The sequence below is a fragment of the Aricia agestis genome, chromosome 6 (assembly GCF_905147365.1).
Source record: "Aricia agestis chromosome 6, ilAriAges1.1, whole genome shotgun sequence".
NCBI classification, from domain to species: Eukaryota; Metazoa; Arthropoda; class Insecta; order Lepidoptera; family Lycaenidae; genus Aricia; species Aricia agestis.
Window position 1 is genome coordinate 13,252,748 of NC_056411.1, and position 15,606 is coordinate 13,268,353.

Here is a 15,606-nt window from a genome sequence, read left to right on the forward strand (position 1 = left end):
TTAGTTCCAAAAACTTAAAATAGATGGCACCAAGAGTCCCCTAGATCGCGCTATTGCTTGCTCATGCGTATTTCTATAAGAGGTGGTACCATGTCAAACTAAGCTTTTCGATTCTTTCGATTGTTATACATGTTATTAAATAACTCACGTACCAACATAGAAATCAGAAACAACTGTCTACCAATAATAAATACTAAGGCCCGATTCGACCAAACTTGAAGTTACACGAGTATAACTATCATGAGAATAATTTTACTCCTTTAATTTACTCTAGGGTATAATCGTTTGCATTTTACCAAGTTACTCAAAGAGTATGAAATAAAATGTCAATTATAGTTCACAATGACACCGACTGTGACAGGTGAACCCTGTTATTCTCAGTTCTCAGCAACTATTCTCAGTTTAATATTTATTCCACCAAAATAGCCCGTTTAATTATTTACTCCCATTACCTCATTCTTGGATTAGAAGTTGGAAAAACGCAAAACCAGCTTACTCTTAGATTAGGAGACAGTTATACTCGAGTAAAATTTTACTCCAGTTTGGTCGAATCCGCCCTAAATAGTTTAATGGCCTATGGGTATTGGCTATTGGGCAAAGCTAAAGTTATATATATAATATAAAGTTATAAGATTACGTGGTTTGTCATGAGTCAGGTGCTAGAATAATGTGATCAAATAAAGTTTCTTAATTACATTGTTTTTTTATGTAAGATATTACGAGGCAAAAAGAAAATTTTCTACATACCCATACTTTAATGTCCTCTTCTTTACTGTCTGGCGTTTTGTCTGCCACAGTTGCGTCTGTTCCACCCATGTTGCTTTCCGCTGCACGTTCCTTATCTTCTACGAATATTACCTGTAAAGTAAATAATATGTAGTTGTAAAAAATAAAAAATCATATTTTCAGAACCATCTTTTACGCAAGCTACGGCGCATCTTTTTGTGCATGTTTGTTGCAATTCTGATGGATATTAGTTTGAGATATCATAATATTTGATATATTATAGCATCATAATAACTGTCTGCATAGTGCATACTAAATTTCCATGTTATCTATGTTTTATTTTGATGTCACAGGTCACAGGTAGTACCAATGATGTGGAATAAAACACAAATTGTATAAACAAACTTTAGGATTAATATTAGTAATACTTATATCTCCACTGTATTATTGTTTTACTTTCGATTTAATATTTACTAGCGACCCGCCCCGGCGTCGCACGGGTATAAAATATATAGCCACTGAAAAAATTATTAAAATCTATAGCCTATGATCCTTCACGTGGTCTACTTCTTATCTGTTCCAAATAAAATTAAAATTGCTCCAGTAGTTTAGGAGATAAGCCCTTTCAAATAATTTCCCCCGTTTTTTCCACATTCTCATAGTCTTAGAGTGATAAAATATAGCCTATAGCCTTCCTCAATAAGTGGGCTGTCTCTAACACTAAATGAATTTTTCAAATCGGACCAGTAGTTCCTGAGATTAGCGCGTTCAAGTTAGCCCTTTCAAATAATTTTCCCCGTTTTTTTAAACATTTTCCTCTATTTCTTCGCTCCTATTAGTCTTAGCGTGATAAAATATAGCCTATAGCCTTTCTCGATAAATGGGCTATCTAACACTGAAAGAATCATCAAAATTCATTGCGTAGTTTTAAAGACTAAAGGGAACAAAGGGACATGAGGAAAAAAAGCGACTTTGTTTTATATGTATAGATATAGATGATCAAGAATAACTAAACTCACTTGTTGAGTTTCAGTAACAGTTTCGCCCTCAGACTCGTCAGAACTTTCACCCTCTTTAACAGCACTTTTCCTATTTACCTGAAACAGAAACAAAACATTTTGGTAATTGGCACTAAACTAATGAGTAATGAAGCATGACGTGACTACTGACTGTAGACTTAATCCATACTAATATTATAAAATATGCGAAAGTGAGTCTGTCTGTATGTTATTGCCTCTTCATGCCCAAACCGCTGAAACGGTTTTGCTGAAATTTCGTATGGATATACTTTGAGGCCCGGGAAAGGACAAAGGATACTTTTTATCCCGGTAAATGTATACCTGCGTGATAAACAGATATTGGTGCAATGGAGTGGCGGGTGTCACCTAGTTATACATGACTATTTGACAAGATAGTTCTTCATTAAATAAACCAATCAATTCAATAATTTTGCAATGTCTTATTATAACCTGTTTTTGAAATGTGACCTAGACTAAATATTAAAATGTGGCTATATTGTGTACGACAGGCTTCTTGTAAGTTGTATGGTTTTCTCTAGTTTGTTATTTCTACATTTATGCAAAAATAAATATTATATCAATCAAGGAGCTGTATTAAAAATGTTTAATTTAAATTTAAAAAATACTTACACACTGGATAGCTCACACAAATATTTTATCCCTGTATTGATAAATTTGTTTAATTGACAAGGACAAAACACAAGCTATTAAAGGACATCTACGTCACCTAGTATTATAAGCGTGTTCAATTGTAGAACTTACAGGTACTTTCATTACAAATGATGTCTTATCCTCCATTGCAGGATGAACTTCTTCCTCAACAGCATCAAAGAACTCATGTTCATCATCCTCAGTATCGTTGCTTTGTCCGCTGCCATTTGCACCTAAACAATGGTAAAAAATAATAATCAACAAAAACAGTCACTGGCACAAAAAGTTTTACTGATAAACACAAAGATTAAATATGGTATAAAATGTGCACAAAGTTAAAGTCACTTTAAATAGTTCACTTCAAACTACAGATAGTTCTCAACTGGTTTGTGATAATGTGTGGGTAACATATAGGTAATTCTAATATATGATCTACACATATACGGGATAATGGATCATAATATTGGATACTGACACACAAAGTTGTATTTACAGGGACATGAGTTTGACAACACTATTATTTAAAGAAACATTCTGGTATTAGTACCGGTTCCCCAGACCATTTTTTTTACTTGATTACTATCAAGTTAAGTTTTCGTAAGTAGCTTCTTTTCGATAAGACGAACAACAATTTCCTCTGCGAAAATTCTCGAAAGTGGCAGCCTAGTATAACCTACAACCTATACATTTTGTAGTACACTTCATGGAAAAACTATCGCACTTATTGATTTCTGCTTAAACATAGTAATTTTAGTTATATAATATTATGTTGATGTATTATCATCAGTCAGTCAGGGTTTTTTATATGTAGATGTGTCATCATCAGTCAGTCAAGGTGTGACGAGCCCTCACAAAGCTCGGCTTTTAGCTAGTATAAATAATAACCTATCAATATACAAAAGATCAGCTGGTTAGGGTTGTGTTTTAGGCTTCTGTAATCAACAAGTCCTTGTTGAGACAAAAAATGTTCTAGGGAACCTGTACTATTACATAGATTTTAAACTATTTTTTTTAATTAAGTAGAGTCTATGTCCTAGTAGTAATATGTCCTAGTACATGGACTAAAATACTGATTACTACTGACATTGAATAAATTTAAAGTTTACAATGTTATTTTAATGAATTTAATAATAGCATAAGCTACATTGCATGTAGAAAGCATGATGTAATAGACAAAAAAAATACATATAAAACTACAAGCAGAAAACAAATATTATAGGTAACTGATGTTTTACAAAATGGATTCAAAGTGTAAAGTAGTTAAAAGGAAGTAACTTCCAATGTCATCTGTTGGTGCAAATATATTCTGTAAATATTCCAAGCCACTTGAAAGTAATTTGCCCACATTCATTTTATGTTGAATTTTCGTAATCTATAATGTATTATAGTAATTTTGAGTAACTTAAATTAAAAAATAACATTATTATTTTCAATTGAAGAAAGAAAGAGCAAAAGCTGGTGGCTTGCATTGCAAAAGCATGTGTGATTGTTTTTGCAGTAGTAATACTATGCAAACATAATTTTTACATGAACTTCTTTAAATCACTCAAAAGTAGATTGTTCCATAATTTTATAATAACATTTTTGAAAAAGAACCTGCAGATATGTCTCAAATAAATAAATGATCATGATGTATTCAAAATTCAAAACCACTTCAGCACATGATAATTCGTGATTCGTAAGCCAATAAAACATTCTAATAGCCAATTATGGACTTACATTGAGTCAGTGTCTGCCTATTTCATGTTTCGTATCAATGAATACGTGGACCGTCGTTGTAGAAAAATAAATTGTACTTACAATATTCTATAAAACAATTTTCTATGCATTGCCTAACTATATTGCACCAAATTCCCTGCAGAAAAGCTATTCATTACGTATATCATTTCACTATTTAATTAATATTCACAAACACAGCCTTGGTTCGCAAAAAATAAAAGAGAAAAGGCGTCCGAAACATTTACGTACCCAGTCATTAGATCATACATTGTATCACTTTTTAGACATAAATATAAGCAGACTCACAATTTTCAAGGATACTATGAAATTTATTTAAATTTTTTCGAGATTTATGAATTGAGATTCGCAATAAAAATACTTGGAAACGTCAATGTCAAATTCAAAGTCATAGACAATAGGGTTTTTTTTCTAAGTAACGATCTTAGATAGCATTGACACAAGCCATACCATACCATACCATAGCCATACCACAGTATAGCAATATGACATATCTAATATTGCTATACTGTGGCCATACCGCCTGGAAAATAGCCTGGTACCACCTTGATTGTATCTAAGATGATAAACAACTTTTTATTGCTTTATAATGATCCAGTCAATTATTCTACTTAATGAATAATTTATCTGTTACGGACTACAGTTTATAGAAAACTCAATGAGACAGTATAAAATTTTGATTGAGTAGAATACAGGGTAAATCCAAGGCCAGAATCCTGAAGGCCAACTGCAAAATAAATAATAATTTTGAACGAATATTACTTTTACCAGTATGTGGCGTGCTGCGTCCAGTCACGGTCTTCTCCAGACTGTCGTGTTGTCGGGCAAGCTGTTCCACAACCTCCTGGAGTCGCATCTTCTGCTCGCGTTCGTGTTGCAGGGCGCGGCTCATGCGAGCACTCGATGCGGCGGCGGCGCTCATAAACTCCGAACAGGCCTTTGGAAAAATGGACAACATGCATTATTTAAATATTATGATTAAATACTTGATAAGGCGTGGTATTTGGGTTTCTGTGTATCAAAACTATAGTTGTAAACCAGCGGCTTGTAAGCGGGTAGTAACCGATAGCAGCCGCTAGAAACGAATAAACAGCTGCTTGTTACCGGGTAAACAGCCGCTTGTTACCTGACTTGAGCATCGAAAAAAAAACTATTTTCAATACTTTTTTATTGTTAAATTATTATTTTTTTCATATTGTAACACTTACACTGTTCTTTTATTTTTGTTTTTATTAAAAAGCACCGAAAATACTGTTTATACCTATGTCGTAACTTTACTTTAGGTGGCATACGAAATTATAAGAATAAAGGTACCTAGTTTTAGCTTAGTTTTGATTATCTAATCGTATCATAATTTTAAATCAAATACATATAAAAATTGAACTGTTTTGGTAGTATTTCTGTTATTTTTTAAAAACCTCCAATATTTTCTGCATAATATTAAATCGCTCATTACCAGTATATTACTCAAGTTCATGAGATATTGTTCATGAGATTGTGTATTTAACACTTTAAAATAGATTGAAATGTCATCGTTTATGTCTATTTAAGTTAAATATATCCTATTGTAAGTAAATCAGAATAAAAACCATAAAAAATAAACGAACTCATGTGATTATACCAATGAAATGTAAGAAGCCGTTACCAGCCGCTATTTATCGCTAGTATTGATAATAAGCGAAAAAAGTTGTTACTCGCCGCTTGGCTAATAATGTTAGCAACCGGCTTCACATCTATAATCAAAACATATCTAAATATAATATGGTCGAAAAGTCAAGGGCTCTATGATAGGTTACATATCTTATAATAATATTAGGTAGTTTTATATCTCTGTATCCATTAATTGCTGAGTCAATACAGCAAATAATATAGTTAATCATTAACTTTATCATTGTTATTTAATTGAATGGTTGACCTATATTCTCAGAATGGAATGGCTACCACAAAAATACTATTATCTCGAAGCTGTCGCTCCACGTCTGTATGACCTAGCTACATAAAACAATCTGTGAACTGGTAATCTGCCAATTTTTTTTTGGTTTGATCTCAACCAAAACAAATATTTGTACTTACAGCATTGTCTTGCTTACGTTATTTGTGTAAAGCTAAATAATTATACATTATACATAATACAATATAGTTATTTTTGATTAAGTTGTTTGAAAGGTAGCTTAACATTATGCTAATTAGATAAAAATATAACGATTATAATATGTACAAAGTATGTATTATCAGAGAAGTTGATTCATAGGCAGATGGCGGACCTACGTAATTTGGTCGCGTTATGTCAAATCCATCCGCCAGATCACAGCAAACATTGAATTGACATAAACCAACCAATTGAAGTAGGATCGTCAACTGTCTATGAATCAATTTCTTCGATGGTACAACCACATTCATAATTAATGTGAAAAGCAACTTACATTCATCATAGCGTTGCACGATATCCTGAACAGGGTGGCCCGTTCTGACACCTGTTTGGTGGTATCGGTGGGCGGTATCTCCAGGTCTACGAGCGAGCGCTGCAGCGCCGCCCCGTGCTTGGCGATCAGCTCGGAGCACGTGCGCAGGTCGTGGAATCTGGCGGAGAGCTCCCGGGCGATGCCACCGGCGTCCTCGCCCTCGCCTTCGCCGCTGCCGTCCGCTGTCGGACCGGACAACATCTGGTCCTCGTCATCGTCAGACTCTTGAGCTCTTCTGCGAGAAGATACAGTATGTTGGCAAACAGGACCACTTACGTACGCGTACAGTCTGCCAGCTGTCGGTCGCAGACTGTGCGAGTAACGTCAAACGTCGGGAGCTACAAGACACCGGTAAATACATTGCATTGGCGTGACACGTGAGACAACCTATAATTAGCAGCCAGTTAATTATATCATTTACTTACATAATTTTCGCACATTTCTAAACATAACTGAAGATGTGTAAATAAATATGTAAAAGTTACAATGCAAAGATATTATCAAAAGCCATATTTATGGACTATAGGCGTCAGCACGGGCGTACCCAGGTAATACCCATCTTCTCGAAACAGGTAATATGTGATTCGTTTATCCCGCGCGATAAACGAATTATTATGGTCATCTAGTAATGCATAATAGCGATACAAAATTGATATAGCGTCACTCCAAGTGTGCAGTATTGGCCATTTTTGTACAATAAATTCCCCTTCATAACACAAGATTGAAATGAAATGAAAATGCGAAAAAAACTTTTGTATTCACTGTTTCGAAAGTCGCGTCTCGTCTCGTTTAGGTGTGAATCGACCCTTATTGATATTTTTCATGTCTGGCACGAGTACGAGCTTCTATTAACGCTGTAACGATAACATATTTATTTAGCTGTTAGCACGTAATTTAATTGAACTTCGACACCATTGCTATGACTCACTAAAGACTCAGACTCCACAATATGTGATTGATATATTTTGTTGAATGATAAAAATTTTGTACTTATTATTTAAAAATGAATAATTAATAAAGTTTATATTTTAACGACAAAAATAATATTATGTAAGTATTGATTTTATCATAAATAGCTGGAAGTCTAACTCATTTTAAAACAATTATGCAACCTGACCACTGCATTATATTTTTACTGTGTTGGCACTAATAAAACTCAAAAGTGAGTCTACTCATTTAACATCCTCCTTTTTAGGGTTCCATATTAAACAAGGAACCCTTATAGTTTCGGTCTGCCTGTCCGTCTGTCTGTCCGCGGTTTTTCTCAGAGACTATAGGACCTACAAAGCTGTAATTTGGCATGAATGCACATATTAATGATTGCGACAAAATGGTACCTACATGAAATCTTTAAAAAATATTTTTTAAGATTTCATGCACATCAAGCGGGGATGAATTTTTTTTTCGCGTCAACCCCACCATGGGTGTCGTGGATAGATTTTTTAAAAATAATACGAGTATTTATACAAGGTGTAACAAAAATAAGTGATAGTACTTGAGGGTTTGTATGTGTTCCTTATAGAGAGTTCACTGTGAAAGTAGCAGCGCTGAAAGACCAAATTTTTTTTTCACTTTTGTACGGGGAAACTCGTGACGTTCGGGCGCTTGCCCATACAAAAATGAAAAAAAATTTTGGTCTTTCAGCGCTGTTACTTTCACAGTGAACTCTCTATAAGGAACACATACACACCCTAAACCCTAAAGTATTATCACTTGTTTTTGTTACACCCCATAGATCATTTTCGATTTATTCATCTGTTTGTGAAATATTAAGTTTTAAAATGTAAAAAATCGTTAGAGTTCAGTGTCCTAGGTTCAGTGCCGTAAATAGGGCGGTGCGACCGGTGCCCAGGCACAGGGCGTAGACTCTGGGGGGGCGCAAGAATGGCCAGGTAGACTCTTATTTTTATTATTTGAAGTCGGTACCAGCTAATTTTATCGTGAGTTCAGTCAATGTCAGAATATCTGAAGCTTTTGGAACTGGTACCGACTTCAAAGTAATGAAGACTGTAGTATATGTACAGAAATAGTTGAGATTTAGACGAATTCTGAAAAAAGGCACTATTGTAGAGTAAGAGTTATTTAATACTTTTTAGTTCATATTATTATTGTTTTTACCTTGGAAGTAGGTTTTAATTTTTTGTTAAAAATAATAATTTCACTCTTTTTAGTTATCTACAAGCTAAGGCTTTATGCGTAAATAACCACTACGAATGTTAACTATTCACATTATGTTACTGTAAGCGAAATTGTGGTAAATGCTTACAGTTATCTAAGCGATGCTGCAATTTAAAAACTTTTATCTTTAAAGGTTCAGGAGTTCTGTTCAGTACCTTTGGACCAAGAGACACCTTCGTATGAACTTTCTCTTATTCGTAACATATGTTTAAGTTACTAGAAACAACATTTTAACCACTATGAGTCTTTTGATAAATTTCAAGGATTTCCCTCGATTGCTCATTGATCCCATCCTCAGCTCACCACTTTCGTAATTATTATACAAAATCAAGAATCAAATCAAACAAGAATTTTGAAAATCGGTCCACAAACAGCGAAATAATCATCAAAAACATTTGCTTCGATGCAAAATATCACGGAAAGCATCAATAATTGGGTCATAATGTGATGACCCATGGCATAACTATGATTGTGATGATGATCAATTAACTTGATTGGCTTATGCTTTCAGTTGTTTAAACAACGCCGAAATCCCCGAATCTGTATCTATAAGGATTCAAAAGTTCTGTTGGGTACCTTCGGATCCAGGGTATAACCTGGTGCGAAATCTTACTTTTTGGTAGCATTTACCTCGAATGCTTCAGAAAAAATTGAAATCACTATATGTTTCCATACAAATTTCAAGGAGTCCCCTCGATTCCTCCAGGATCCCATCATCAGATCACCACTTTTGTGAACATGGTACCAAATTCGAGTTAAACCCTATACAACACAAAAAGAAATTTGAAAATCGTATCACAAACGGCTGAGTTATCGTTGAACATACAAAAAAAAAGATACATACAGCCGAACGTATTACCTCCTCCTCTTTGGAATTCGGTAAAAATAATTTTTAGGGCCAACCCACACGTGCCACAACCACACCACGTCGCAACGACAAAATGCCGTCAAGCAGTGGTTAGATACGTGTGAATGGTGTCGCTGCAGCTTTTGCGACCACGTGGTGTGGTTGTGGTTGTGGTACGTGTGGGTTGTCCCTTAATAATTGGAAATTCATGAGGCTCTCGAACTACTAAGACTGGGTTGCACCAGAAGCGTGGGTAAAGTTAAATTTAAAGTTAAATTTATGGTTATAGTTTATATATATACTTCATCTATGGTTAAGGTAAATTTAACTTTATCCTTAACTTTGCCCTGAGAAATTGACAGATGACAGTTGATCCAACAAGGTTATAAATGCGCGTGGGCGGGGGCGCTGCTGGTAAAGGAGAACTGTCAAAAATAGCGGTTTTTGTATGATGACAGCGTTAGTTCTTTTTTCGCCACATGCATTTAAAACCTTGTCGAGCTCTATGGTTATGGTTAAATATGGTGTCTTCAGTCTTGATGGCGTAGATTTTTAACTTTAACCAAAGATTTGACATTTTGCACTGTAGCTAAAGTTAAAAATAAAGTTAAATTTACAGTTAAAGTTAGTAGGTGCAACCCAGTCTTAAAAGTTAAATAACAAAACTGTCAAAAAGTTAAACTGTAAACAAACACTAAACTAAATATAGTTTTTTTTATTTTATATAAATAACTAGATGACTGGCCAAAAATAACAACAGAATTATGGCTCCCAAGATAGTAGATACAATAGAAAAAGGAAAAGAGGATGACCACTTAAAAGATGGTCAGATGAAATCAGGGCTTCTGCTGGCCCTCTGTGGCTTCGGCTGGCTCGTGACAGATGCTAATGGAAAAGGCTGGAGGAGACCTTTGTGTCAGAAGAACACGCCAATAAGGAGGCTGACATGCAGCTTCCCATTTCTAAATAATGTTTTAATGAATTGTTTTGTAAATATTTGTAAGTTTTGGCAATAAAAGGCTTTTTAAATTGAAATTGAGATGACTACAGAGTTCACAGGAACCTTGTATCACTTTTCTTCTATTACAAAGTTATAAACCCTAAATCCCTGAACCTCCATTAATATCTTATCTTATATCTTTAAACGAGCAATTCTTGTATAAATGTTACGCTCAAAGACCGAAATCGCTCAATGAGCGAAAAAATGGCTCACAACGCGTTGTGGTCACTTCGCGTCGTGGCTGTTTCACTGTCTCTAATGAAAACGGCCACGACGCGTTCTGGCAATCGCAAAAAGACCATAACGCGAAATTCGTGTCGTGGCTGATATGCTATTCGTTTTTCTTCTTGATTTGTTCTTGATTATCGTCCATAGGTATGGAAGATTATATTTAAATTACCACACGTACTACAAAATATTTTTTCTTTCACTAAATCACTGCAAAATGTGTTTTTCATTATTATTTGAAAATATCCATAGTACCATAATATCCGTGCTAAGATTATTACTGTCTGTCTGTCTGGCGCAACGTTATTATGTTTGTTGTTGTTGTTTTTTTTTAATATAGGGTAATCTGATCTTAATAAATTTTAAAAAATTAGCTTTTTTTAGATAGATGGCGACAAGTTGCAGGTGGTATGATAGTTATTAAGAATCCTGAATCTGTAGAATAAACTTTAACACCTCCATTGTGGGTATCGCAGACACAATAGATCTTCAATTGTAATGCGGCAGCCAGCTACCACATGGTGATTGACGGGTTAAAACCTTATAGCTGTTGATATGAGGATTGAGGGTATTCTTAAATTTTATCACAAAGTACCCACATATAGTATATCATATTGCTTAATATGTTATGGCAGCATAGCAACTAAACTTGTAAAACATTAAAATACATTGTTAAGACATAAAACATACAGTTTATACTTACATTGCTTTAGCTTTTGCTAATTCAAGAGCAGTCACCCAACTCTGTCTCTCCACCTCATTGTGGGCTCTAATGTGAAATGTCTGTGTACCTCCGTTACTAATGACAAAAGTGCAGGAATCAGCAGTATGTATTAGTGCTCCTAGTAAGGATATTGTGCCTCGACATGTGTGTGCCATTTCAGCTTGATTTCTGAAAAATAGAGTTAAATGAGTTGCAAATACTCATAAATGTATGAAAATTATTTTATTTTTGTCATAAAGTGCAATATAATTAATTATAGATCATCATTTATAATAAATCCATTAAGTAATTATACTAATAACTTCCTCCTGCAGTAAGTACTTTCTTTTTACTCAGTGGCCGATTTACAAATTTGCCGCCTGTAGGCTATTCAATTTTTGCCACCACTATAACTGAAATTTGAAATTCAATACGTTAGTTTAGTTCACAATCATATCCTACCAAAAACATTTTTTGAAAATTTTTGCTGAGACGACCACACAAGGTTTCACCCAGTGCGGTAGCGAAACGGCGAAACTTTACATATTTACTGGTATGTAGAAATTGTTTAAGTTAGGGTCAGTAGAGTTAGGCCGGTTCAGAAGCTAATTGGCTCTACATAATAAGATCTCATATATCTTTTTCACAGGGTAAACCTTATGTGGTCGTCTCGGCAATATTTTACAAGAAGTGTTTTTTGTGGGATTTTTTATTTCTGTAAGATTAAAAAAATGGGGCTAAATTTGCCGCCCCTCTAAATCTGCCGCCCTAGGCTACAGCCTACTTAGCCTATTGGTAAATCCGCCACTATTTTTACTTATATAAAGTACACAGTGATAAACAGTAAACATATTTATACTATTGACACACAAGAATCATAATTTGTGACACTTGTTCTTTATCAAGAATAATGGATAAATATTATTTTACCTATAATATGATAACAATCCATTTGACAGCACAAACCATCTCCGCTGATATCCTTTCAGATAATTTGTCCACTTGAACAACCAACCCTTCTTCTCTGGAACCCCTGATACAGGTTGACCCTTAGGTACAACAACGTCAGACATTTTCAATATCGTTTCAATTAATAAGGTTTGAAATCCATAACACACCAACTACGCCACGTTCATTAGACTCTTTTTAGATCAGGGTTTTTTGGATTTGATTTGGATTTTAGCGAAAGTCGAACGTCGAAAGGTATGATGTGACAATTTACTAATTTCAAGTAGGTATTCTGACAAGTTTATTTTCATCAATCATTATCAACCATGACATTAATTTGACAGTTGATAGATATCTGTTTTAAAATTGATACGTATATCTAGCAACGGAGCAAGACTCAAAAGTCAAAACAAAAGACAGTCTTTTGGGCCTTTGGGCCGGGGCGTGCGTAAAATATCCAAAGAATTCTATTTAAACTAAGGTAGAAGTGGTGTACTCTACGAAATGTCATTTGAAAAGCAATCCTAAAACAATACACTCAAAACATTACACACACACAGAAACTAAGGCCCAATTCACACCGGATCGGCAGCGGCCGGCAGCGGCGCGGCGCGAAGAGCACTTTTAGTGTGTAATAATTTTAAACTTTATTTACATACTTATAACTACTAGTATCGCTTGAAAACTTCAAAAAGGACTCGAGGCGTCGCGAGGTGCCGCGAGCACTTTCCGCCGACGGACGCGCGGTGCACAGTGGATCGAAAATCGAGTATCATAGACATAAGAACTTGAATTTCCAGATGTCATTTTCTTGGGCTGAAATATGGACTCCTAGTTGTTATTACATAATAAAATGTAAAAAGACGCAGCTATGTGTAATAATAAGGGAGTTACATTTTTTTTATGAAAGTAAAGAACACGCATCATTTAACAAAAAAACAATAGAATATGTCAAGTAGTTCCAGACAATTTAATTTAATTCAGTTGAAAGTTATAAATTGTTACTGGGGACACTGGAAAAAGAGAGGGTTGATACATTATATCACCATAATAATTTCTTTCTTCTTTCTATTTGAATTAAGTTTTTAATTAACCAAAATAAAGTACCGTACCAATGGACAGTTTTTAATTAACCAAAATGAAGTACAAATGGTGCCGTAATACAAAATATGCCAAAATGTGAGTAATAATTTTACTATAATAGTGTGTGAGGATATAATGGCCAACCATGCGATTCCAGAGACATTGTGCTCATTTTTCATGTCGGCTCCATACTAAAATTTCTTAAAAAAATTATTACTACCTTATTTTTACACGTAGATGAGTCTTTTTACATTTTATTATGTAATAACAACTAGGAAAACATAATATTTCAGCCCAAAAAAATGACATCTGGAAATTCAAGTTCCTGTGTCTATAAAACTCGATTTTTGATCCACTGTGCGGCGCTCTGAAGGTAGCGCGCGGCCGCTAGCGGCCGCCCGCGGCGACGCGAGCCGCCTCTGCCGGCCTCGCCGCGCCTCGCCGCGCCTCTTCGCGCCGCTGCTGGCCGCTGCCGATCCGGTGTGAATTGGCCCTTAAAGTATCTACGTAGTCAAGTGCGAGATGCCAATATTATTTTGTAACAAGAGTGTCAAGGATGCAGGCCTATGACATTCGGTCATACCGAACGCAAGCGTGGCCGGCCGCAAATTGTCCGAAATTTCTGATCAGAAACATATGAACTGCCATCCGATCGAGTACTCTGGTGTTTCGTCCCAACCAAGGTTTTGGGCCCAGTGGGCCCAATCACCAGATATGGATTTTTAACATTTTTTTTCATCTGGCGATTGGTCCCAAGTAATTATTTTTTATGACTTTTGGGCTTATGTCCGTAGGGCTAGCAAAACAGTTGTAGATTTGAATAAAAAACAAAATAATTGCTTTGTATGAAAGCATTTATTATACACTGAATGAATGTAATATGATATTTAAAGAAAATTATACAATGGACATTGTATATTATATTAAAATCTCTTATGACATAAATAATAACAAAAGTACTTATTTTCTAAATAATCTAATTATATTATTTTTGTATAGTTATTTCAGTTTAAAATTTATTTATAATTATTATATTTATATAAAGCTTATATATTTCTTTAATTGGCAAATTATAGGTATATATTCTTTTTTTGTAAGAGAACGACTAATTAATTAATTAATTTTATATAAGTAAGTTTAATTCAATTACGCGCCATTGTTGTGGCAGAATTTTAAAACTATAAGTATTTAATAAAACCTTTATTTTATTTTATTTTAAGATACATGGAAAACTTACAGCTATTGTTACAATGAAATTAAAAAAAACGGAATACATAATAAGGAGCCAATTAGAAGCTTTCACTAATAGTAATAGTTTACAGTATATTGGCTTAAATATTTTATGAATACCTAGTACTACTGCAACACAATTTACACTTTAGACAAGAATATCAGTTATTTATTTAGTGTTATCTTATTTCTTACATTATAATACAGAAGACATAAACATCAACAATAAATTATTTTTGATCGACAAAGTGCTTGCATAACGATCTTTTTAGAGCTGAAACATTACAATTGAAAATATCAAGATCCATATTGGAACAAATCGAGTTAAGTAGCTTGCTTGCACGATACATGAAGGAGTTCTGTCTGTAGTAGTGTGTAAGAAGGTAGTGGGTAAGAAGATAGGACATGACGACGGTAGGACTTAGTAGGAATTTTAAAAGACAACTTAGAAAATAGGTTGGGGCAGTCAAGATTATTAGAAGGGATTTTTACAAGAAAAGACAAATCAGCAATAACACGACGGTCCTCTAGGGTAAGTAGGTGGTGTTTGGTACAGACAGACTTATAATTGGAACTACTAAGCCGTTGATTAGTCTTAAAACACAGGTAACGTATAAATTTTCTTTGGATGTTCTCAATTCTATTAATGTGAATTTTATACGTAAGGTTCCAAATTTGGGAGGCAATAGGCATACTCAAGGTGACTTCTAACTAGAGAGCAATATAGAACCTTGATGGTTTTAGCGCGAACAAATTCTTTAGAGTTTCGCTTTAAGAAGCCAAGAGCTTTAGAT

The 15,606-nt window shown here is 34.5% G+C and overlaps 1 protein-coding gene across 2 annotated transcripts in view; it reads right to left on the minus strand.

The window, feature by feature from the left end:
- Window positions 1-12,767, minus strand: part of LOC121727661 (oxysterol-binding protein 1) — a 43,674-nt gene extending 30,907 nt beyond the window's left edge. The window contains exons 1-7 of one of the 2 annotated variants that reach the window (XM_042115624.1): window positions 12,482-12,767; window positions 11,552-11,740; window positions 6,557-6,830; window positions 4,902-5,070; window positions 2,508-2,629; window positions 1,746-1,823; window positions 748-858 (exon numbers count right to left, since the gene is read on the minus strand). In XM_042115624.1, the coding sequence (XP_041971558.1) occupies window positions 748-858; window positions 1,746-1,823; window positions 2,508-2,629; window positions 4,902-5,070; window positions 6,557-6,830; window positions 11,552-11,740; window positions 12,482-12,624 (1,086 nt within the window). In that variant the 5' untranslated portion in view covers window positions 12,625-12,767. Of the gene's footprint in view, window positions 1-747; window positions 859-1,745; window positions 1,824-2,507; window positions 2,630-4,895; window positions 5,071-6,556; window positions 6,831-11,551; window positions 11,741-12,481 lie in introns of both variants that reach the window. The other variant, XM_042115623.1, reaches the window with a different exon arrangement.
- Window positions 12,768-15,606: the final 2,839 nt, after the last annotated feature.